A 26,459-nucleotide genomic window follows, 5' to 3' on the forward strand; every position below is an offset into this window, starting at 1 on the left:
GGTTGAAGTTTGGACTGCTGATGCAATGAAGGGGTGCTGGGCAATTCCTATTGTGGTGGAGGGCTAATCCTACTTTGTTCAGACTATGCTGCAGGGAATTTTTGCCTATGAATAGAGTTACCTAGATCAGGGGTCTTCAAACTTGACAGCTTGAAGACTTGTGGACTTCAACTCCCAGAATTCCTCCTCCAGTCATGTTAGCTCAGGAATTCTGGGAGTTGGAAGCCCACAAATCTTAAACTTGCCATGTTTGAAGACTGCTTGTCTTCTTTCAATCAGCTCTTTAGTGCTGGCATCTGCTGAGGGCTATTAAGAAAAGGTGGGGGCTGTTTTCTCCCTCTAAAAAAACCATGTTTCTCCATTTCTCATCCAGGGAAATAAAATATTCTGCCTTTTAAAAAAATATTTCTCAAAATGTTTCATTCTTCTAGGAGAGGGGTGGGTACTAACTTCCTACATTGTCAAAAGAGGAAAGACTTCATTTGCAGTATCATCCTCATGAAAGGGAAGACTAGTAAGCGAATTGTTAAGCGAATTTCTCTCCCTTGTTGACTTGGTTTGTCAGAAAGTTGCAAAGGGGCTGATGTGACCCCTGGACACCACAAACGTTCATAAACGTGAGTCAGTGGCCAAGTGTCTGAATTTTGATCGGGTGTCCATGGGGATGTCATAAAATGTGAAAAACAGTCATAAGTCACTTTTTTCAGCCACTGTCGCTTAGAACAGTCATTTAATGAAGGGCTATAAATTGAGGACTATCTGTACTGGATAGCCAAAACCTTTGAGTCAATTCAGTTCACTTTATTAGAGTCATAGACTAGAGACCAGAACAAATAAAAATGCTCAGTAAATATACAATTAAAAATTCTAGAATGAAATAATAAATAACAGATCAAATCTATTATAAAATCCAGTCTGTCAATTTTGCGTGGTCTGACTATACTAAAATTACAATTGCACTTTTTTTTAATTAGAAGGAATGAAATAGAATGGAATAGAATGGAATAGAATAGAATAGAATAGAATAGAATAGAATAGAATAACAAAATTGGAAGGGACCTTGGAGATCATCTAGTCCAACCCCCTCCTCAAGCAGAAGGCCCTACATCATTTCAGATAAGTGATGGTCCAGTCCCTCTTTAAAAGCCTTCAGTGATGAAGCACCTACAACTTCTGGTGGCAAGCTGTTCCACTGGTTAATTGTTCTCACTGTCAGGAAGTTTCTCCTTAGTTCTAGGTTGCTTTTTTCCTTGATTAGTTTCCACCCATTACTTCTTGTCTTGCCCTCCGGTGCTTTGGAGAATAGCTTGACCCCTTTCTCCTCTCTGTGGAAGCCCCTCAAATACTGGAAGACTGCTATCATGTCTCCCCTGGTCCTTCTTTTCTCTACCCAATTCCAGCAACCATTCTTCATCTGCTTTAGCCTGGAGGTTTGTTAAGCCTCCTTGTTACGGAGTATATGGGATCATCCCGTGGCTAGCTCGGAGACTATGTTTTTTTTCAACTCCAAGAGATTCTTGCCTTTAGTAGGTATCTGGGAAGCTCAGCAAAGATCTACCTTAATGAGCTGCTTCACCTTGACAGAGCATTGATTTGACACTTTCTAGCAGAGCTTTGATGTGATCCTTTCTGGGGATGCTTTGATAGGGTTTGGAGTTGTGTTGTCTGCATTTCTTTGTTATTTGATAGGGGAGGGGAGTGTTTGTCCTCCCTGACTGGTGTTAATTCTGATATTTACAGTTTTGTTCCATAAGCCACTGGGCAAGATAAGATAGCTCAAAGACAACACAAATTGTGTTTGATCACCAATTTTCTAGTGTCCAAACCTCCTTCAGGGCAAGCTTGATATCTTCCATGGGGTTTCCTTGGCATGTCTTCAACTAATCTTTAGAAGTCTCTCATCAGATTTTATATATCTTCATCCTCTTCCTTTTCTTTTTCTTTTTTTCTTTCTCTCTCTCTTCCTTCTTTCTTCTATCTTCTATATTATTATTTTATTTGTATATATAAAAACGGGCGTGGGTGTTTGCATGTTCTAGCATAACTCTGGAATGCCTTGAGCAATTTCAACCAAACTTGGTAAACAGATGACACCCTCTGGAAACAAATACTGCGGGGTAAGACACCCTTAACACCCCTCAGGGGGATGTGTACCTTAAAATGGCTTCTACTGTACAGCACCATGGACTTGCTCTGGTAACAGCTGCAGAATACTCCACGAGGGGGCTCCCTCTCAGCCCTCCAAGGAAACGTCAGACGATTGGCCAATGAAACACCAGCATAGACAAGAAACTCCTGAGAGAAAGGAATAGAAGACTTTCAATGCTACACGAGAGACAGTACAACAGCGCGAGTCCCAACTACAGGATTTTTGTGTGTGTGTGTGTGTGTGTCTGTCTGTCTGTCTGTGTGTGTGTGTGTGTATTTCTGGGGGAAATCAGAAAATATATTTCAGTGAGAAATCAATTTTAAAGTTCCTTTCTGTTTCGTTCTGTCTTTTCGATACAGAGGACATACATTTTCACCTTCCTTCTGAGCTCCCGTGTCTTCATTCATCCTCATGAGCTCTTGGCTAAAGTTGGGCACCTCTGCCTGAAGCAGAAACAGCAGCTGGAGACCGGGGTTGAAGCAGAAAAGGTAAAGTGAGCGATGAGGTCGTTCCGTTGATTTTAGCTTGGTATTTTCTCTCCTTCCCATCTACATCACTAATGGACAAGCAGGTCCTGGAGTTGAGGATCCCTGCCCTAAGGGATTACAGTAGGTGCAGTGGTTAGAAGGCAGTATCGCAGGCTAATTCTGCCGACTGCCAGCAGTTTGATCCTCAAGATTGACTCTGCCTTCCATCCTTCCCAGGTCGGTAAAATGAGAAGCCAGATTGTTGCTCTGTAAACTGACATAGAGAGGCTGACACTGTAAACCACTTAGACAGGGCTGTAAAACACTGTGAAGCAGTATATAAGTCTAAGTGCTATTGATATTGCTAATAAATAGACCAGTGTTGCTCCTTCAATGAAAAAGTCAAATTTGTAAGCTGGGAAAGAAATAGTTGTGTATCCTGTCCTTGAATGCCCAGAAAGACTACGAAATGAACTCTGGTTTAATGCATGTTTATAATAAATTGAAACTGAACCCTTTTAAGTTTCACCTTAAAAAGCTAAGAAAGATGGGCTCTATTTAGTAAGTCAATGGGACACCACTGTGTCTTCCTTGGTCTGTTAAGTTGGACTGGGAAGTTTTGAAAACCCGTTATTGGAAGCCATAACAAAACCTTTCCCATATTTATGCTGGCACCTCCACACAATCACAACGTCTCCTGCGCCACTCAAAGGAGATTAACATTTCAACTAGACTCAGTTGCAATACTTGAAGGGCTTGTCAAATCTACTCTCCCAAGCACCCTGAGGGCAGGACAAGAAGTAACAGGTGGAAAATCATTAGGGAGAAATGCAACCTGGAACGAAGGAGAAATTTCCTCACAGCCAGGACAATTAATCAATGGAACAGCTTGCTTCCAGACATTGTGGGTGATCCATCACTAGAGGCTTTTCAGAAGAGATTGGACAGCCACTTGTCTGAAATGGGATAGGATCTCCTGCTTCAGCAGGGGGTGGGACTAGAAGACCTCCCAGGTCCCTTCCAGCCATATTGTTCTATGTTCAGTGCTCAGTCAACCTGAACTGAGTTCTATTGGAGCAATGTTTTCACTTCCATTTGGATATGCTTTCTAAGAGGGGATTAGAAAAAGAGAAGTTGTGCAAAGTCTAAGCAAGAAGAGATTTGGAGGATAAGACTTCATTAACTTGAGAGAGTGGGGGGGGAAAAACCTATTTGCAAAGCTTAACAGAGGCATCCGGCGTCTCTAGCTATTGAGAATTTGAATGTTCCTGCTGTAATGGAGTATAGAAACATGTCTTGTGTCAGCGTTCGAATGAAACTCCCCAAGGCTGACATCTTGCATTTCTCTCAGCTCCTCCAGTTGATAAATAGAAAAGTTCAACTTTTAAATGTCTGTGGGGATTCTCAGTCATCCAGGTCATGGTTGTCCCAAAGATACTTTTTCAGGTGACCCCGAGGACACAAAAGGCCTCAACGACTCACTAAAAGGATGCAAATGACCCGCTGTCTGCAAGGAGTATCAATCCTTCCATTCCCCACCATCCAGTCAGAGCTGAAGAAACTTCTTGGATGAGAAGCAAAACGTCTTCAAAGAAAAACAAAGAAAGTCCATTTGCCTCTTGGGAAAAATATGTATATATATATACATGTTTTCATCAACAGCGCAATGATTTTTCTTTAAACCCAAACTTTGAAAATAATAATTCTTAAAAAACCCAGTAAATTAAGGATAACAATCCAAAGGAACTACGGCCCAAAGCAGGGAAGGTTTGCCCACACACCTCACACAGCGATAAAACATTGGCAAGAAGCACTGGCATGAAAATCAAAGCTGCTCGACGGTGTGTAAGTAGTAACATTGGCAGGACAACCCCGTGTTGTGGTTCTGTTGCTAAGCTATGTTGTCATTCCCACGTGAGCGCCACCAGCGACGAGCCACATCTCAAAAGAAAACTGTTCCAAATCATAAACTGGTAGATTAAAAGGAAACTTTAGCGCTGCTCAGATCAACTTGGGAGGTTTGACATGACAAGTCGAGATCTCAATTTCTCCCACTTTATTACACATTCATAATGGGTTGTGCACCCTGCCAACTAAGGATGGCTAAGCAGAAAAACAAAGGGAAATCCATCTGAGGTTCAGAAAGCAATCCTAATATAACAGTAAGGTAGAAGTGACATGGTTGCTGAAAAAGTGCATTACAACATACATGACTACAGTAAGTCGTACATATACGACATACAACAGTTCGTTTAGTGACCATCTGAAGTTACGGCAGCATTGAAACAAAAGTTGACTTAAGGCCATTTTTCATACTTATGACCACTGCAATCACATGATGGTCCTGTGATCAGAAGTTGAACACAACTGGTATGTATTTATGAGAGTTACAAAGTCCTGGGATCATATGTGTGATGAGTGGGATACAAAAGCAACAAAGTCACAAAAACAGATGATGTTCTTTTAATTCCTTCAACTTGGTTTTAAAGGTCCAAATATCATTGACTGGAGAAAAACCTCCTACATAAACAGTTGTGAAAAGGAAGAACTTCTGTTCAAATTCAAAATACATATAAATTATAAATAGAAAAAACAACACAACACAAACCACTGAAGCAATTAAGGAGACAAGGCAGGATAAGGGCTTGAAGACGTCCACAGATATCGAAATACGCACACTGGGAAGGATGCCAGAACTCAGATAAGAACAGAAAGACTAGAATTATTTCACACTTGGCTTCCACCAGTGACCCATGCAGAGTTTGTCCTTTTAAACAGTCCTCACAGCTGCAGCCCAAGAAGGGGATCAAGTCCCTTTCCTCCCCCATAGACCACACCATTCACGTTTCTCCCTTATCCGCTCCTCCCTGCATGCCCTAGGATGAAGAGGGGGTGAGCCTGGGTCCCAGCCGGCCTGTGCCCTTCCCCAGTTTCCTCCAGAACCTCTGGAGACTCACTTCTACTCCCTGTTGGCTGTTCCTCCTCTCCCTAGGAGTCAGATTCTAACAGGGGCATGACAATATGATTCCCTTTGGCAACTCCTTATGACCAGCAAAGGCAATGGAGAAGCCATAATCACTTAACAACTGTGTGTGATTCACTTAACAACTGCAGCAAGAAAGGTTGTAAAATGGGGCAAAATTCACCTAATTGTTGTGCTTAGCAATGCAAATTTTGAGCTTAATTCTAGTCATAAGTCGAGCACTAACTATAGTAGCTTGGTTACACATTTCCCAAATAGTTAACAGGGAACATTTTTCTTAGTATCTTCACTTTGTTCTGTTTGTTACGCATAAACAACATGACTTCAAAACATGTCCTTATGCAACAAACACACTGATGTGTTACAAAATCTAGAACAAGCATTTGACTTGTTCTTAAATGTCAGATCCCACTTAAGAGTTTGATCTTTTTCAAGGCAACTCCTCCCGTCCTGTTTACTCTTGGCTGAAGCAATTTTACAAATGCACACAGATAGTTATGGTTTTCCTATCCATCTACCAGTATCAAATGCAGAATTTCTGAAATGCACATTTCAGACAACAACTCCTTGAACTGAGCTGGATTCTACAGACAGATAATGTTAATCTGTTAATAAAGGGTGTAGGGTCTCCTGCCTGGGTGGGAGGTTGGACTAGATGATCTGCAAGATCCCTTCCAACCCTGTTAATATTTCCCTGGGAACAATCTCAGTTGCCCTTATTTTGTTCTGGGGTCCTTTTTTATTTAATTCCCTGTCTAGCTTTGTGGAGCTCCATCCAACCACTAACCAACTTTGACTCTACAAAGATTTGTTTGACTTCAACCAAAATACAAAAATGCCGCCTGTTTAAACTTAATCTGTTTAAATTTGATCCCTGGAAATTTAGGAGAAGGGGAAAAAGAAAAAAGGATTGCACCATGTTCTACCAACCTTTCCTTCCTGACCACCATGTAATCCTATACATCCCTCAATATTCAGCTTGGTGTCCCTTCTGTAGGTTCCTTCTGCTTCAGTAAAGAGACACAGAGTTTTTGAAGAAGTTTCAAGTCCAGTCTTTTGTCGATGATTGACGATGGGGACTCAATAAAGTGCTTGAGCAGGGGGTTGGGCTAGAAGATCTCCAAGGTCCCTCCCAGCTCTATCCTGATTGATTGAATGATGCCGGTGTCCATCCAAAATCAAAAGGGTTGGGTGCCTCAAGAAGGAAAGGGGAACAAACTCGTTGAAGCCATCCACTTAAGAACTAAAGGGACATTAGGATCACCCTGTTATCTGAGAAATCCGTTGAAATTGCCCAGAGTTCAGTTTGGACAATGGTAAATGAGATCCCCAACCTAGTTGAGAAGACCAAGCTTGGGGTGTTTTAAGGACATCGCAATAGGTAGCATGAGTTCCTTCCATGCCGTTGCCAGGGAGATGGATAGATGTCTCCACGAAGGACAAAAATCTGGGCTAAATTCAGAGTCTCCCTCCAAAAAAAAAAAAAAAAACCCTCCCACCTTTTCACGCGATAAGACTCAATGCAGAATTTCTGGGGTTATTATTATGACTAGCTCGATACCCGTGCTTCGCTATGGAACTATGTGGTTGGGCTTAGTTTTGGGGGAGGAAAATAAGGGGGAAAAATTCTGCCTCTGCCTACGAGCATCCATTGGTATTCATCTGGCTAGCGTCCTGTCAGTCTGTGAGAGAGTTGAGGGCTGTTTGGAAACTGAAACAGTACTTGCTGTGTGAGCAAGAAGGAGACAGCAAGGAGCCTGGGCATGGCTTAGCTCAACTGTTCTGTACTAAAGCTGCTTGGTGCTGTGAAACTGAAACTCCTCTCCTCTGCTTGTGTTTGCATTTGGAAGAGATTTCTTTCCAGGCGGGGAGGGGGAGTAGAATTCCTTAGCATCAGAGCGTGTTGATAATAATAATAATAATATAGGAAATGCTCTAAATGCTCTGATGGTCATTTCAAAAAATCCTTTCTTAGTGAGCCCCTAGAAGCCAAGAGGAACATAGGTGCCAAATTTCAAGTTTGTAGGCTTTATGGTTCTAGAGATTTTGTGATGATGCCTGAGTGGTATTTCGCAGATAGATGGGATGGATGGATGGATGGATGGATGGATGGATGGATGGATGGATAGATAGATAGATAGATAGATAGATAGATATAGATGATAGAGATAGATAGATAGATAGATAGATAGTTAGATAGATAGATAGATAGATAGATAGATAGATAGATAGATAGATAGATTTTAAGCAGAAGCCCAACTTAAACCAACCTTTCTCTTGTAGCGGAAGTTCTTTTTTAAAAAAATACATCTTCCTTTTTCTCCTAAAGGGAATTGGACTAATTTGGCATCTGTTGGACTCAATTCCCAAGCAAGGGTACACGAGCACAGAAGAAATAACCTGTTTTCCTTCCCCTTTAGAGAAAGGGAAAAAGAGTCACGAACTTTTCAGATGATCTGATTAGCAGGGTGAACAAAGGAAGTCCCTGCTTCTCACCACTTCATTCAAAGAAATCCTTCTACTCGCTCCCATTTAAGCACTTCCCGTCCTTGAGACCTAGGTTTTAATTAATACCCATCCATCCTAATATAAAGAAACAGGATGGAGTTCTGACAACAAGGGGCACCAGGAGCAATGAACAAAACGCCCTGTGACCAAGTGAGGGACAACCAGGATGTCCCCACCTTCCAGGACACAGTTGACTGACTCAATCAGGAAGTGTATTTCCAACTCTCTCTGACAATGCCCCATTGAATTCTGATCATCTATGAATTCAAGCTAACATCCAACAAAGTTGGAGGAATTGTCTCTCTTATAAATTTGATTGCTCTGGTCTAGGCAGAGTTGGGTGTTTTTCTTCTTCTCAAGAAGTTCTTCCCATCCCACCTTGGTCAACCACTGAATGGTGTGCTAGGATGGTCCATTCACAGGAATGGCGCTGTCCAGAAAGTCAAGATGGAGGTTGCAACCCTGCAAAATCACAGTTCTTGTTGTGTCATCTCCTTTAAATAAAGGGACCAAGCTTTGATTGTACAGCTGTGACCATCGGGGGAAGGACTTGCCTTCAGAAGTTGTGGGTGATCCAACACTGGAAGTTTTTAAGAAGACATTGGACAACCATTTGTCTGAAATGGGATAAGGTTTCCTGCCTGAGCAGGGGGTTGGACTAGAAGACCTCCAAGGTCCCTTCCAACTCTGTCTATTCTATTCTATTCTATTCTATTCTATTCTATTCTATTCTATTCTATTCTACTCCACTCCACTCCACTCTACTCCTTATTGTATTCTTATTCTACTGTATTCCACTCTACTCTACTCTGTTCTATTCTACACGATTCTATTCTTATTCTATTGCATATTCTATTCTATTCCGTTCTATTCTATATTCTCTTCTATTCTATTCCATAATGAAATTAAGACAAAAAATAATTTTGATTTCGTCTCATTGATGTATATATGATGATGCTAGTGTGATCTGCTGTCATCGGGCGGGTGGGGGTTGGTTGGGAGTTGGTTTTTTTTTTTGTTTTTTTTTTCCGAAATTTTGTTGTATTGTAGTTTACTAATTTATTTGATTCTTTTTGTTAGTTTTTATTGTTTTTTATTTTTATTTTTTGTTTTAAATATGGTTTTACATTGTGTAGGCTGCCTCGAGTCGCCATGGCCAAATAGGGGCCAATATAAATTAAATAAATATATACTTAATTCATCATTAATTAGCATGATTGACCTCAAGTCATGCATTTAGTATTTTTCTCACCCTTCTCTAGATTAAAAACCCAAATTCCAGTGCAAATTCTGTTGCATAAAAATTGCATTTGAAAATACTGAAAACTCTCGCCCACTTCAAAACTCAGATTCCAGTCTGCTATTTCTACTGGTTTTGGAGGAATTGAAAAACTTAACCTAAGAGAGCCCGAAGCATCCTTTGTCCTAGGAGTGTAACCTAGCACTTAGATTTCCTAGAGTCTTTCAAATCCTTCCTTGCCATGTCAAATTTGTTTTGTGTTTCTTTGAGTTGCAACCTCTTCTTTTCAGTCAGAGCGTTGGGAGTGTGCTACAATCGACCTACAATCTTTCTCTTTATAAACAAATGTCAAAAGCAAGCCGATTTGGAAGACCAACGTGGGTCTAACATAATGCAGAATACAGAATGTTATTTCAGAATGTTCTGTAACCAAATTGGAAGGGACTTTGGAGGTCTTCTAGTCCCACCTACTGTTCAAGCAACAGAACTGAACAAATGGTTGTCCAATCTCTTCTTAAAAGCCTGCAGTGATGGAGCACCCAGAACTTCAAGAAGCGAGGAGTTATTTAAATACAAATTTATCTCTTCCTTTGTTTTAATTCTCCCTTTTTCTAATTGATGGTTCAAATTTTGGTGTCAGGAACCAAATGAATTTGTTCAAATGAATACAAGTTTATTCCGTGCTAGCTCTCTAACAAGAATCTGAACTACTAACGGTCAACACAAATTGGCGGAAGTAAGAGTAGAATTCAAGGAGGGCTGGACTTAAATCTCTTTTGGGAATGAAGGGATTTGAGATTGATGATGCATTTGACCCCTCTCACCTGGTCATCTCCTACATTTGGCACTGGACAACATCACAAGGTTGCTCAAAATTCAGAGTTAGACAGATTTTTGATACACTGATAAACAAAACCCCTTGTTCTTGTTTAGGGGAAGCTCAAGGCCTTTGCCACAAAGATAATCCAACTTCTGAAGGAATGGACCGAAACATTTCCATACGACTTCCAGGATGAGAAATCTATGAAGGAGCTAAAGGAAATTGCTCACCGGATCACCCAGTGTGATGAGGTAAGGAAGAAAAAAGAATGAGTGGTGAGGAGAGAAAAAAACCTCACTTTTACCAACCCATGTATTAACTTGTCAAAGGAAAAATATTTATTGGTAGCAGCAGATTTATGTCTTAGGAAGCACTGAGACAGAGGACTGTTGACTATAATTTGTCCTATGCAGCTGAGACATGGAGCATTTTGGATTTGAAGGATCTTTTGGTGCACACCCAAACTATTTTCCTCTTTCAAAGCCCACAGCTTTAAAAAAAATAAAAAATAACCAGTAAGAGCCATGGTGGCACAGTGGTTAGAGTGCAGTATTGCATGCTAACTCTGTCCACAGCTTGGAGCTTGATCCTGACTGTACAAGGTTGACTCAGCCTTCCATCCTTCTGAAGTCGATAAAATGAGGACCCAGATTGTTGGGGGCAAGAGGCTGACTCTGTAAACTGCTTAGAGAGGGCTGTAAAATTGCTATGAAGTGGTATTTGAGTTTAAGTGCTATTGTTATCTTCCTTCCTTCCTTCCTTCCTTCTTCCCTCCCTCCCTCCCTCCCTCCCTCCCAGCAAGTTAGAATGCAGTACCCAGGTTGTTGGAGGCTGACTCTGTAAACTGCTTAGAGAGGGCTGTAAAAGCACTGTGAAGCGGTATATAAGTGCTATTGCTATTGCTGTTTAAGCCCTTCTGACTTTTCAAGAATGCTTTATTGCAGAGCTAAACTGGTTTTTTTTAAACCCCAATGCATTGAATTAGCTGCTAGAATAGTATCATGTGTTGCTCTTGATAGCCACAATTATTTATTGGTTGTGGGAATACAGCCCAGGCTTGTGGTTTGATTGTTGCCTTTTCTTCTATTCCTTTCTAAAAGCAAACAAGCCTCCTCATTTTGCTACCTAACATTGCTACTGTGATGTTTGCTCACTTCCAAGACAGGGGCTTGAATTGATCGTTCTAAACAGAGTAAGAATTTATAGATCCTTAATTCTTCCTGTCCTAGAGACATTAGAGAAAGAAGAAGCCAGAAATGGGATAAACACAACTACAACTCAAAACAACAGCACTCCCATTAGGAAGACATTAGAGTAAAGTTTTGCCAGCAGTGTTTCTCTGCACACTTATTTTGGAGAAGGAATTCAGACATTCCAAAGGGGCTTTTTCAAAAGGCAACTGGACTTCCTTTGATTTTCCTTTAAGACATTTCGCTTCTCATCCAAGAAGCTTCTTCAGTTAACTCAGAACTGAGGAAGCTTCTTGATTGAGGAGCAAAACGTCTTCAAGGAAAATCAAAGGAAGTCCAGTTGCCTCTTAAAAAAGCACCTTTGTGTTAATATACACCATCTTGGCACTAGCTAGTGGAAAGCCAGTAATGAAAGTTTCCCGGCAACTCATTAAAAAGTTTCTTTGCAACTCATTAAAACAACCTAATTTTTTTTTTTACTGCTGCTTTGAAGAACCTAATCTTTGTTTTGGTTCCAACTGAATCTCCTCCAGCAGGTCAATTTGCTTCGCCTTTATATTGAGAGCCAAGAGGTTTCTACTGAATGATTTTTGAAGCATGCACCACACTATTAAGTAATGCAAAATGTAAAGATAATGAGGTCTTTTTTTAAAAAAAAAAAAGAATATGTTTTGAGATTAGTCCTAAAGCTTTAAGAGTAACTTGAGTCTGTGCTTATTAAATAATAATAATAGCTATGATACAGACAGCACCTTTGATGATTAAAGTTGACATTTAACTATTAAGAGTGCCATCAACTGGATATGTTCCAATTCGTCAGTTCAGATGTTTACTGGAATGTCACATCCTGAAGGCCAGAAGCCATGGTGGAGGTCATAGGGTTGATGCCTGCAACCACATACTTTCAAAATTGGTAAACTCCAAGGAAATTCTTGTTTTCTTCGGCAGTCAGGTTTAATTCACTGCTTTGCCCAAAATAGGCCTCCCGTGGGGTGAGGCCACATCTGCTGAAAGAAAAGGTGTCGTAAAAAGGCCCTGGAAAGTGATGACAGAAAACTGGTTTTGTGGTTTTTAATGGCTTTAATGGTGTAGAGTTGGTGTAGTAGCAAGACTGAACACAAAAATAAAAATGAAAAATAAGCTGGCAATAAAAAAATGACGCAGGGTCAGAAGTGGCTGTATTGGGATGGGGCACCAATAGGAAAGTCTAGGGTTTTCCTGATGGCACAATTAATCCGTGGAAGAATGGCTTGACTCCAGTTGTGGGTGCTCCATTACTGTAGGTTTTTAAGAAGAGATTGGACAACCATTTGTCTGAACTGGCATAGGGTCTCCTGATAAAGCTGAAGGCTGGACTAGAAGACCTCCAAGGTCCCTTCCAACTCTGTTATTCTGGTCTAATGGAGCCTAAGCTGAGTTTCCACTGGAAACTCAAAAGCATCCTAAACTCAAGCCACAGAAAGCTGCTTCTAACGTGGCCAGGATTAGTGTACACACCCGTGCCCATTTTATTTATTTATTTGGTAATAAACTCCTAGTTCCTAGTCCTGCAATTCACAAAAACTATCTAAAATGGGAGATGGATGCATTAGGAATATGCTCCGCATTCAGATTCAAAGCAAGGTGATGTTTTCAAAGCAAGCCAACTTCATACCTCAACATAGCCCAAACCACGTCTTTGCTTTCAAATCTAAATAATCACACAGCCCTTCATCAGCGTATTCAGGATCGTGTGTGGCCCTGTGGAAGAGAAACCAACTCTATAATGTCGCAGGCTTACTTTCAAAGTCGGAGAGATAAACCATTAGTCCGGGTCTCTGCGCTTTTCCATTTAAAACCACAAGCAATTCAATCCAGTGAACCTCAATCCAGTGAGCCTCAATCCAGTGAGAATGTGCCATTGTTCAGGAACCCTGACGAATGTCAAATGGCCCACCAAAATGCTAGACAAGCCAAAAACTAAATATTAGCTCTGGCTGGAATATGCACACACACACACAAAACCACAAATGCTCAAGAAATCACAGGGACATAGATGCCAATGCTCACTAGATAGAGAAGCAGAAATACAGAGAATTTAAACTTTCAAAGCTGCAGGAAGGGGGTCAGCATTGTTGAATGTTCCCATCTGATAAAGGGTGCTGGGTGCTGGGGAATTCTGGGCGTTGAAGTCCACAGGTCTTAAAAGTTGCCAAAGTTGGACACACTTGGTGTAAAACTATAGCCATTTGTTATTCTTTTTTAAAAAAATTACATTTTTTTTAAAAAATGTAATGTGATCATTGTTGTTTCTTTTTCGTGTCTAAGTAGGCAAAAATGCAGACATGCCTGAAATTTCAGGAACAAGGAAACCCATTATTGTGTCGGCTTGTTCTTTCAAGCCTCTGGTCTGAATGGAAATGCTTAAACTGCAAGAAGCATTCACGCCTATGCAGGCAGGATGAAGCAGTTTAACCAAAGTCCATCAAGCGTGTTTTGGAGATGCCAATTAAGTTACAAAAAAAGAGTTGGCATCTACATCACCCAGAATGAATGAATCTTCCAGTTATAATGCGGCCATAACTGGTTAGACCTAATTAGGAAAGCCAGGGTCTGTCTCCAAGATGGCAGGTGGGAAATACCTACAGCAGGACTTAGGCTGGGCTACATATTACACCGATAACCAGTTGGACCAGTGAAGATTTATTTATTATTTTTAAATTGAGCACTATGATTCACTTAACAACTATGGGAAGACAAATGGTAAAATGGAGCAGAATTCACTTAACCAAATGTCTCTCTTTCTATGGTAGAAATAAACAAATAATAGTTATAATCTGGATGTATAACACAATGTAGAGATTAGACTGTGTGATAGTTTTAACTAGGATGTATAATATGATGGGGAGGAAAAGGGGATTTGATATAACCAGTACACAATGACGTTGTATAATTGGAACTGTTATGTACATTAAGGAAAAATGCACAATAAAAATATTTTAAAAAAGAAAAGACTGAGGCAGCATATACCCATATACCATGGGTATAAAGAAAAGCTATAAATGTAATGCAGCACTAGTTCTTCGCCAGGGAAGAATGTAAGCAATAATTTTGTAGCCTTGGAATATTTCTGACTGATGAAAACCCATAAGGGATGAATGGCGGTGGCCTTAAGCAAATTTGGCATAAAAAAAATAAGTTTGCTTGAGATTGAATTCTAAACTCATCAGCGTTGAGGGAATTATTTGTTTAGCAGAGTGATGGCTTTCAGGAAAAAACTCCTCTTGTGTCTAGTTGTTCTGGTGTGCAGTGCTCTATATAGCATCATTTTGAGGGTGGGAGTTGAAACAGTTTATGTCTGGGATGTGAGGGGTTTGTAGATATTTTCACAGCCCTCTTTTTGACTGGTGCAGCATACAGGTTCTCCATGGAAGGTAGTTGGTAGTAATTGTTTTTTCTGTGGTCTGTGTCTGTCTTGTTGGGTTGCAGAACCAAACCAGGCAGTTATAGAGGTGCAGATGACAGACTCACTCATTCAAAAAATATTTATACAGAATTTATTTATCTACCTACAGCAACAATTGAGCCCCAGATTTCCATTGCTAAGCAAAATGGTTGTTAAGTGAGTTTTGTCCCCATTTTACCACCTTTGTCCTCACCGTTGTTACGTGAATCACTCTAGTTGCTAAGTTAGCAACACGGCTGTTCAGTCTGGCTGTCCTTCTCAGAAGGTCCCCAAAAGGGGGAGGGCCACATGACCTCAGGACCCTGCCACCATCATAAATACATGCCAGTGGTCAAGCATCCAAATTTTGATCACATGACCATGTGTCAGGGTTCCGACGATTGCCCTAATTCAATCACGAGCCTCAAGCCAAGTTTCAAAAGAATTCAAAAGATTTATTAGGAGCAACATGTCCAGCACTAATGTAATTTTCCTATGACCCTGTTGCCCCCCAACCTCTTGGCTGTGGCATATATCAGATTCTCCAACATGAGCTGGGTGTCATCAATCACATTCTCCCATGAAAGATTTTCACAGGCAGAAGATCTAGTAGCCTAGGCTACAATCTCCACAAGATAAGTGTGGAATGTGCTTCTGGCCTTCATCTGCCACACTGCTCCCTCAGGCCTTCCCCCCCCCCCTTCTTATGGCAACTCAGAAACAGGCATAGGGATGATTTACGAGTTGACACCACGGGAATGTGGCAAGTCTTAAGCATAGAAAAACGGCACTGCAACTGGAACAGTTGTCGGGAGAGTCTACCTGTACAGAATAACCAAGTTGGACAGGACCTTGGAGATCCTTCAATGCCCTGCCCAGAATAATTTACCTGTTTCTCAATCAATTATTCTGTTTTATGGATTTAGGAAAATGGAACGGTCAAGAAGATCATCAGCCAGATGACACAAGATCTTCTGATGGCACTCGCTGCCCGCAATCAGTATCAAGAGATCCGGGAAAAGTTTCGCCAACCGGTGACCGACAAAGGGGCCGTCCTCAAAACAAAGCCGCAGGCATCCCAGAAGGACGTTCTGAGCGTATGCTGTGACCCACTGGTCCTTGCGCAGCAGCTCACGCACATCGAACTGGTGAGTGAGCCCTCCCTTGTCCTCGCTTTGTTTCGTGGCCAAATGTTCCGGTTCGAGACCCGCTGTTTCAGAAAGGCTACTCCCAAGAGGGGAGGAAGACAATGGGAAAGTACAGACAGCGGCTTTGCCAGAACTAAAAGTTTTGTGTAGCTTGTCACTGGCCAGCTTTTCACTGCTCAAATATGTATAAGAATGAAAAAATGGCTAAGCTCATGAAACAAAGAAAAAAATGTTAATTTTTAAACAGCGTTTATTTCCAAGTGTACAGGTAGTTGTTTACACTGGGATGAAAACAGTGGTGGGATTCAAAAATTTTTACTACCGGTTCTGCGGGTGTGGCTTGGTGGGCATGGCAGGGCAAGAATATGGCACGATCCCCATTCCCTCCCCCGCCCACTAACCTGCTTTCCAGCTCCATTCTCCTGTGCAGGGCAACCAAAGAAGACCCAGCCAATCAGCTGGGACTCAATAGGAGGTGGAGAATAGATGGGGTTGGCGGGACCAGTCAGAGGTGGGATTTGCTGGTTCTCCAAACTACCCAAAATTTCTGCTACCGGTTCTGTAGAACCGGTCAGAACCAGATGAATCCCACCTCTGGGACATAAAGCACACCTCTTAATGTTATATCAGTGTCTTCTTTACACCTCTGGGATCTTAATCATTTTTTCTTGTTTTAGGAGAGGGTAAGCAACATTTATCCAGAAGATCTCATGCAGATAGTCAGTCATGTGGACTCCCTGGATAACCACAAGGTGAGTTTCAAAATTTGGATGAAGTGGAACATGAGAAATAGAAAGATTAACCCACAATCCCTAGTAACATCCTGTCTTGAACGTTGCAATGTGCTCTTCCTGGGACTGCTCTTGAAAAGTATCCGGAAGCCTCAATGGATTCAAAATGCAGTGGCTTGTATGATTTCGGGAAGATCCAGATGTGCAGAGGCAGCATCCCTCCTGTGGGAGCTGCATTGGTCTGCCAATCTGCTTCTGGATACAATTCAAGGTGCCGGTTGCCACCTTCAAAGCCCTACATGGCATGGGAACAGGTTATCTGAAGGACTGTCCTTTCCTGCTGACATCTACCTGACTCACCAGAATGGGGAGGCAGGGTAGATTGTGGGTCCCCCTCGGCTAAGGAGTGGTAGGACCCAGAAGAAGGGCCTCCTCCGTGGTGGCTCCCTCCAGTTATCTGAAGGACCTCTTTTCTCAGTTATATCCAACCGACCACCAGAGCAGGGAGAGAGGGAGATATTATAGCCTCATTTGTTAATTGAGTCATTGCAGTCGTTAAGTCAGTAACATGGATGTTAAGGGAATCTGGCTTCCCCATTGACTTTGCTTGTCCGAAGATCACAAAAGGGAATCACGTGACCCCATCCCACCCCCCGGGATACTGCAACTGTCATAAGTACATGCCAGTTGCCAAGTGTTTGAATTTTGGATCACGTGGCCATGGGGATGCTGCAACGATCGTCGTAAGTCTTAAAAACAGTCATAAATCACTTTCCCTCCCCATGCTGTTGTAACTTCAAACACCGTCACTACATGAATGGTTGTAAGTCAAGGACTCCCTATAGAAAGGGTACACATTGGGATTGTGAAAATCCTAACACTGCATCACACTCACGCTCAGAATCTCCTAAAAGAAGATTGCTACTTGGGAAGACATCCATTTTTATTTTGTTTTATTTTTTTTAAAAAAAACTATACATAAATCTAAGCGGGGTTTACGGATGAGGAAGAGCTGATGACTTTGCTGGAAGCAATGGTGTCCTGATTTCGACTCGGGGGTCTAACAGTGGGTGCTTAATTTTTCAGTGCCGAAGCGATGTTACGAAGACCTACAACCTTGAAGCCTACGACAATTGGTTTAACTGCCTCAGTATGTTGGTGGCGACAGAGATTTGTAAGGTAAGGATCCACAGGTGTAGTGGCCCACTGGCGGCTGACGGAGCTGGCAGCTGAGTCAGACAGTAGTGAGGAGGTTGGGGAGGAACCTTGGCTGGGTCTGGAGGCTGAGGAAGGCTCGGACGAGGGCTCTGCATCGGAGGCAGAGATGGGCCAGGGCAGGCTGGCAGTCATCAGCTGCTTTCGGGCTTGGACAGCAGTGAGGCAGGGGAGTTCCTGGAACTGGTTCCCAGCCTGTGCATGCGCAGGGGTACCAGAAGATAGGAACAATTGAAAAAGCAGGGTCAACTCAGGAGTAAGGCCACATCTCGGAGGTGATTGGCTGTAAGGCCTATCACGGAGGTGATAGGACATAAAAGAGGAGCAAACGGGACATGAGCTTTTGCAGGAAGCAATTAGTTCATTTGGTTGGTTCAAGCTTTGAAAAGTTCTGTTTGACTCTGTGTCGTTTGGCCTTGCCCTGCGTCTGGCAACTGGTTCTCTGGTCACATTCCAAGTGCGATAAGGAGGGTGTTTATAAACATTCCCCTGAAAGACTGTTTGTGAGGCCTTGCAGGCTGTGAATGAATGTAATTCACAGCAGCCATGGAAGTATAAAAGAGGTTTTGCCAGGACATAAAATGGTGATTTATGCTTTCAAAGGAAATTAGGTGAGATCAACAGGGGGAAAGGAACTGGGGGATGGATGTGCTCCTGACCAGTTCATTGCATCTGTTTTGAGGGCAGCTGATTCACGTGCCAACAGAACGCTCCTGTTCAACCTTAAATCTGCTTTTCTTTCCTTTGCTGTGTCTTTCATAGACCTGATTCATGGTGGAGAGTTAAGGCATGACCTGTCTGTTTTCCAAATAGCGATATTACCCTCTTCCATCACTGCCCCATTCCCTTCTTGCACTGATGATGTGACCCAGTTCGGTCATGAAACATCTGCAAGAAAACAAACCAAACTCAGACAGCACCCAGGACCCCTCAACATAAACCCTGAACTACAAATATTCTCCTTTATCAGATAAAAATACCAAACTGAAACTGGGAGACTATGAGATCTACACTAATCCTGCCTAAGGCATGGCGCTGTGTGCAACCAAGTCAATGACTTTGGGCCAGTGACCAGGCATCAAAGCTGATTTGAAGTACCCCTCCTCCCCTCCCCCCAAACCCACCATCCCAAAAAAATCCTCCCCCAAAAGATGGAGGGGGATTTTCCCAGATCGGGTTAACAGGATGGAATTTTTTGGCACCTGCCAAAAAAGCCAACACCGTCCGAGGCTGCATAAACAGAGGGAGAAAACCAGTGGTGGGAATCAATTTTTTTTACTACCAGTTCTGTGGACGTGGCTCGGTGGGTGTGGCTGAGGAAGGATACTGTAAAATCTCTAGTTAGAGGTGGTATTTGCTGGTTCTTTGAACTACTCAAAATTTCCACTACCGGTTCTTCAGAATGGCTCAGAACCTGCTGAATACCACTTCTGGAGAGAATCAAGATCACGTGAAGTGTTAATACCAACTTTATAATGCCTTGATAAGGCCACACTTGGAATACTGCATCCAATTTTGGTTGCCACGACGTAAAAAAAGATGTGGAGACTCTAGAAAAGAGTGCAGAGAAGAGCAACCAAAATGATTAGGGGACTGGAGGCTCAAACATACGATGAATGGTTGTAGGAATTGGGTAGGGCTAGTCTAGTGAAGAGAAGGGCCAGAGGAGACAGGATAGCAAGGTTCCCATATTTGAGGGGCTGCCACAAAGAAGAAGGAGCCAAGCTATTCCCCAAAGCACTTCAAGGCAGAAGAAGCAACAGGTGGAAACTAATCAAGGAGGGAAGCAATTTAGAACTAAGGAGAAATTTCCTAACAGTTAGAACAATTGATCAATGGAACAACTTGCCTCCAGAAGTTGTGGGTGCTCCAACACTGGAAGTTTTTAAGAAGAGATTGGACAACCATTTGTCTGAAGTGGTGTGAGGTTTCCTGCCTAAGCAGGGGGTTAGACTAGAAGACCTCCAAGGTCCCTTCCAACTCTGTTATTTTATTCTAGATATTGGAGGAATGCAACACTATTCTGTCAGAGGGTGAGGCACAACCGTAAAGCCTCTAGTTAGAACATACAATACAATATTTTGGTACAAAGTGATTTCGTTCCCATAGTTACCCAGGATCTTGTTTTACTAAAGCTTCTTTTCAAAGATCAACTTTAAAAATAGCTTCCCATTTTTGAATAATTGGTGCCTCTTTCCAAAGCTCTGTATAAAAAAACAAAAATGGAAAGCACCATGAGGATTTGTTCTTCCCCCAAATTCTTTATTTTTGATTTCTACAGCTGCTCATCTCAACATGTGACTGTGGGCAGCCTACATCAAAAACCATAAACACAATGATGGTCTATTGATAGGATTGTTACAGAGTTTTTCCTCTGTGTATCCTTGATAGAGGCATTTCATTATGATTTGTGTTTGTGCATTAATAAAGTAACAGAATAACAGATTGTTGCTAACTACCCAGAGTTAGGTCTTTAAGATAAGTTGCCACAGTAATTCTTTAAATAGATAAATGGACTGGAAGTTTTTAAAAAGGTGTTGGATAACCACTTGTCTGAAGTGGTGTAGGGTTTTCTGCCTAGGCAGGGGGTTGGACTAGAAGACCTCAAGATCCCCCTCAACTCTGTTATTCTATTCTAAATATTGTCTTCCATAGGGAATAGGGGTTAAGACACGAAGTCCATCCAACAAATTCCTGCTTTAGCTTGAACAGCTTCCCTGAAATGGTGGAAACCTGATATACAGAATACATTTTTAACAAAATGGGTCTGGAAAAGAATGGAATGGAAAAGAATAGGAATAGAACAGAAAATAATAGAATAGAATAGAACATGGAATACAGGTGAAACTCGAAAAATTACAATGTCGTGCATAAGTTCATTTATTTCAGTAATGCAACTTAAAAGGTGAACCTAATATATGAGATAGACTCATTACGTGCAAAGCAAGATGGTTCAAGCCGTGATTTGTCATAATTGAGATGATTGTGGCTTACAGCTCATGAAAACCCCAAATCCGCAATCTCAGAAAATTAGAATATTGTGAAAAGGTTCAATATTCTAGGCTTAAAGTGTCTCACTCTAATCAGCTAATTAAGCCATAACACCTGCAAAGGGTTCCTGAGCCTTTAAATGGTCTCTCAGTCAGGTTCAGTAGGAATCACAATCATGGGAAAGACTGCTGACCTGACAGTTGTGCAGAAAACCATCATTGACACCCTCCATAAAAAGGGAAAGCCTCAAAAGGTAATTGCAAAAGAAATCGGATGTTCCCAAAGTGCACATTAATAGAAAGTTGTGTGGAAGGGAAAAGTGTGGAAGAAAAAGGTGCACAAGCAGCAGGGATGACTGCAGCCTGGAGGGGATTGTCAGGAAAAGGCCATTCAAAAGTGTTGGGGACTTTCACAAGGAGTGGACTGAGGCTGGAGTCAGTGCATCAAGAGCCACCACACACAGACGGATCCTGGACATGGGCTTCAAATGTCGTATTCCTCTTGTCAAGCTGCTCCTGAACAACAAACAACATCAGAAGCATCTTACCTGGGCTAAAGAAAAACAGAACTGGACTGTTGCTCAGTGGTCCAAAGTCCTCCTTTCTGATGAGAGCAACTTTTGCATCTCATTTGGAAACCAAGGACCCAGAGTCTGGAGGAAGAATGCTTGAAGTCCAGTGTGAAGTTTCCACAGTCTGTGTTGATTTGGGGAGCCATGTCATCTGCTGGTGTTGGTCCACTGTGCTTCATTAAGTCCAGGGTCAATGCAGGCATCTCCCAGGAGATTTTTGAGCATTTCATGCTTCCTTCCACAGACGACCTTTATGGGGATGCTGCCTTCATTTTCTAGCAGGACTTGGCACCTGCCCACGCTGCCAAAAGGACCAAAACCTGGTTCAATGACCATGGAATTACTGTGCTTGATTGGGCAGCAAACTCACCTGATCTGAACCCCATAGAGAATCTATGGGGCATTGCCAAGAGAAAGATGAGAGACATGAGACCGAACAATGCAGAAGAGTTGAAAGCCGCTATTGAAGCATCCTGGTCTTCCATAACACCTCAACAATACCACAGGCTGATAGCTTCCATGCCAAGCCACATTGAGGCAGTAATTGCTGCAAAAGGGGCCCAAACCAAGTATTGAATACATATGTATGCTTATACTTTTCAGAGGTTCGATATTGTTCTATGTACAATCCTTGTTTTATTGATTGCATGTAATATTCTAATTTTCTGAGATTGTGGATTTGGGGTTTTCATGAGCCGTAAGCCATAATCATCTCAATTATGGCAAATTACAGCTTGAACTATCTTGCTTTGCATGCAATAAGTCTATCTCATATACTAGGTTCACCTTTTAAGTTGCATTACTGAAATGAATGAACTTTTGCACGATATTCTAATTTTTCGAGTTTTACCTGTAGAAGTACAACTGACAGACCCAATAGGTCCTCTGTATTAAAAATGCAGAGAAACAATTCCTCTCTATTAAAAATAAATGAATGATTAAAAACATAGATTGGCACCCAAAAAACCATCTGGAATGTCTAACTCATGAACAACAACCAATAGGAAAATGAAAAGCAACAAATCAGTTTGGAGGCCATTTGATCAGGGGAGAAGCATGCCAGTAAAAACAGTTGGAGTTTGTCTTGTTTCCAAAAAGGGCCAGATAGAATCATGCAACAGAACCCTTATTTATAGAAAGAAATCCCTTAGAGGACTCTACTATGTAAGCATTTTTTTTTTCCTTTTAGAAATCTGTCAGAGCAAAGCAAAATATCTTAGCGTAACTGCATCTTGTAAACAACTCTGCAGAAAATATAAGTTTAACTCTTAAAACCCAAGTCAGCCACAATCTATTAACAGGGAATGTAATAAATAAACACAGCAAGGAATTGCTTTCAAGAAGCTACATACCCACCCCCCCCACCCCACCCCCCAAAAAGATAGGCAAAATTACAATTCAGAACCAAAACTTGGGAGGAAGAGTCCTGGAAATGAAAAATCTGGGTTGTCCTATTGAATAGTCATTGTTGGAATAAAGTTAGAGAGGGTGCAACTCTTGTGAGAGTCCTGGACCTATGATGGCATTCATGATCTTTTTCCCACCCAGAGGCTCTCCAAATTTAGTGCAGGTGGAACAACCTCAAAACAATTCCATTGTCAGAGAGAGAGACTGGCTTGGGGCAGGGGGAGGCGTCAAGCAGGGAACTAGTCTGGAGTCTTTACGTGGGCACAATTCCCTTTGAATGGTGTTGAGCCACATCTAGTCTGGTCTGGTCTGGTCTAGGGTCTCCTGCTTGAGCAGGGGGATTGGATTAGAAGACCTCCAAAGTCCTTTCCAACCCTATTATTTTATGTTTTCTGGTCCAGGTGCAAAGTTTGGGAAGAGTGCTGCAAAAAAGACATAGACAAATAAAACTCCGTTTTTTGTTTACCACCCTGTTTTGAACTCTTCACAAGTGGGTGTAGTTGTTTGGCCCCAACATCCAATTATTCAATGATGCTCGTCTCTAGAACATGGTTCCAGGCTGGATTTTCAGGCTCATGTTCCTTTCTCTGCCCCCTTGCAACCCAAAGAGTAGGAGTTATTGATTGATGGTGGATGGTCACCTCTGGGAATTGAAGTCCTCTTGACATAATCACAAGGTTATCACACTCATAGATTCACAAGGCTATATCAGATCCATTGACTACATCTGCAATGGGCAAAAATCTCTTTACGTGTGAGATTTTAGCTCTCGTGTGACGCACAAAAAAAGGAACAAGAGCCAGTTTCAGCTCAATCCCAAGGAAATCCACTAGCTTTGGTTTTAATCCCCTCTACTTTTCAACACCAATATTGAACCACAGATGGAGAACCTTTTGAGATTCAGGGGAAAATGTCATTAATGTGACGCATAGCATTTCCTTGCTTTGGATATAGGTGGGGCAGTAGAATGTTGCCTTGGCTCTTAACACCCCCCACACAAACCACAATCTTCAAAATCAAAACAGCAGAGAGAAATAATTAAGTTTGTTGCAGATATTCCTGCGTTATATTGCTTAATTTGGACAGTCTCTGGTTATCAGAGACCTCCAAACAACCAAGTACTGCATAGTCAGATATGAAATGCATTGTGTGGCTCGCTCTGGGTCGATTGCCCATATTTTATGCAGAAAAGCATCTCGGTATATTAAAGGATAATTGTCATTGTTGACCTAAGAGTGTTGTTGGAAGGAAATATCTCAAAGTCCTTGTGGGATCGGTGTAATAAAATGTGTAATCAGGAGATAATCCAAACTTGAATTCAACAGTGGTTGTAATTAAGTGGAATCAAATCAGCTTTTAAGCTTATTGGTCTCATTTATTTGCATATTTGAAGTGAAGGTTGTTTTGTTTTAGGGTAGAATATGTCCTGCATCAAGTATGACACTAAAAAAGTTGGATTATGGCTTCTCGGTGTCATAATCAAAACTCTACAGGATCAAAGCAATCTTCCCTTTTTAGAAGCAGAACAACATATTTGGCAGTTTCTATCAAAAGCTAGAAAATTTAAATGCTTTTCAGTATTTAGCTCAATAGAGGCATTTCTTGTCCTGATTAGAAGGAAAATATTTAAATTCTTGCTAGTTCAGAAGCACTTAAGGCTCTGAACACCTAAAGTAGGAAATCATTTAGCACTTAAGGACTCAACATGCAGGAGTTTGGCGTTCTCCTAAAAGACAAAGGAGAAACTCAACTTCCTGCCTAACCCTGAAAACTTCTGTGAAAAAAATTGGAATTCATCCCATCGATATTCCAATAAATGTGTTGGCTCTGCCACGGGTTTATTATTGCTGTGATGTTAGTACAGTTCCCCCTCTTCTCACCGCACATCCTTTTAATGTTTCAGGTGGTGAAGAAAAAACAGCGAACAAGAATCGTGGAGTTTTTCATTGATGTGGCAAGAGAATGCTTCAACATTGGGAATTTCAACTCCATGATGGCCATTATTTGTGAGTAAGGTCTCTGGGGCCATGACTGCATCAGTCAAAAATGAGAGTTGAGGAGATTAAAAAATTGGCCTGAGATTGCAGAGTCAGCGATTGAGCACATTGGCGTAATCTCCTACTAATATTAACTGCTCTGCACCTCTATGATTAACTGATCCTCTGTAATGATCCCCATACATCAGTGGTGGGGTTCAAAAAAATTTACTACCAGTTCCATGGGCGTGGCATGGCTTGGTGGACATGGCAGGGGAAGGATAGTGTAAAATCTCCATTCCCTCCTCATCCCTTCCCTTCCCACCCCACTAACCTGCTTTCCAGCTCCCTTCTCCTGTGCAGGGCAACCAAAGAAGACCCAGCCAATCAGCTGGGACTCGGGAGGTGGAGAATAGATGGGGTTGGCAGGAGCAGTCAGAGGTGGGATTCGCCGGTTCTCCATACTACTCAAAATTTCCGCCAGTGGATCTCCAGAACTGGTCAGAAGCTGCTGAATGCCACCTCTGCTATACATGCACACCAACAGTTCTCTCTCTCTCACACAGACGTAAAACACACACATTTGCAAACTGAGAGAGAGAGAGACACACACACACACAAAATCTGAGCTCTGCATTTTGTGGCAAGTCCCACATATGCAGGTAGAAACTAGTGCTAGGTTGGGAATAGATCTTTCTAATGTTTGCACGTCAACCGGTTGGGAAATGGGAAGCGGTATAAATCAATTAGAATGGTAGATCTGGCACTCCTTCCTAGCACTGATGATGGTACCTAGTTGGGTAATGAAACATTTGCAAGAAAACAAGCAAGCTCAGAGAGCACCAAGGATGCCTCAGATCTAAAGCACTTTCCTTTTAAGTTCTGACACACTTTGGAGGGCAGGATGTGCTCAACGCAGGGATTCAGAGGCAAAGTTATCGTCACTGTAAAACAGATGATGATGCACGCAAGAAAGAAAGAAAGCCAGGAAGACACAGGAGATTTACCAAAACCTTATAGGAGGATCGGGGGCATCGACTTGAAAGAATACGATTTAATTTAATCGGCATGGCAATGCTTAACCCCTCAAGGTGGCTTGGGGGAATTATAGAAAGAAGAAGCGAGGGGGTTCAGAACATTTTGGGCCATTTTGGCTCCTGAACATTTAATGTGCTTGGAACAACCCACATGCCTGCACAAGCTGCCCTTTGACAATGAGTCAAGAGAGTCCCGAGTGAAGCTTTATGAAAGCCCATCGTTGCTAGAAACGCGTTTGAAATGCATGACAAAGTATTTAAAAATCCTTTTATTTCTTTTTTCCTTCTTCTCCCTTTCTCTTTTTCCTGCTCTCTGTTTCTCTCCCTTTCTTCCTCTCTCTCTCTTTTTCTCTTTCTTTTCCTTCCTTTTCTTCTTTCTTTCCTTCCTTTCTCTCTTCCTCCTCCCTCTTTCTTTTCTTTCTTTTTTTTCTTTTTCCTTCTCCTTTTCCCCTTCTCTGTTTCCATCTTTCTTCCATTCTCTCTTTTTTCCTTCCTTCTTTCTTTTTCTTTCTTTCCTGTCTTCCTTCCTTCCTTTTTCTTTCTTTCTCTGTCTCTCCCTCCCTCCCTATCTTTTCTTTCTCTCTTTTTTCCTTTTCTTTCTC

At 41.9% G+C, this 26,459-nt stretch overlaps 1 protein-coding gene across 2 annotated transcripts in view; it reads left to right on the top strand.

Moving 5' to 3' along the window:
- Nucleotides 1–26,459, top strand: part of RASGEF1A (RasGEF domain family member 1A) — a 183,453-nt gene that overhangs the window by 150,275 nt on the left and 6,719 nt on the right. For both annotated transcript variants that reach the window (XM_087932156.1, XM_087932157.1), the window contains 6 exons: nucleotides 2,509–2,637; nucleotides 10,281–10,418; nucleotides 15,708–15,929; nucleotides 16,607–16,681; nucleotides 17,747–17,839; nucleotides 24,748–24,850. In XM_087932156.1, the coding sequence (XP_087788282.1) occupies nucleotides 2,509–2,637; nucleotides 10,281–10,418; nucleotides 15,708–15,929; nucleotides 16,607–16,681; nucleotides 17,747–17,839; nucleotides 24,748–24,850 (760 nt within the window). The remainder of the gene's footprint in view (nucleotides 1–2,508; nucleotides 2,638–10,280; nucleotides 10,419–15,707; nucleotides 15,930–16,606; nucleotides 16,682–17,746; nucleotides 17,840–24,747; nucleotides 24,851–26,459) is intronic.

This window comes from Pseudonaja textilis, chromosome 4 (genome assembly GCF_049901715.1).
Source record: "Pseudonaja textilis isolate UNSWEBS1 chromosome 4, rPseTex1.2, whole genome shotgun sequence".
Taxonomy (NCBI): Eukaryota; Metazoa; Chordata; class Lepidosauria; order Squamata; family Elapidae; genus Pseudonaja; species Pseudonaja textilis.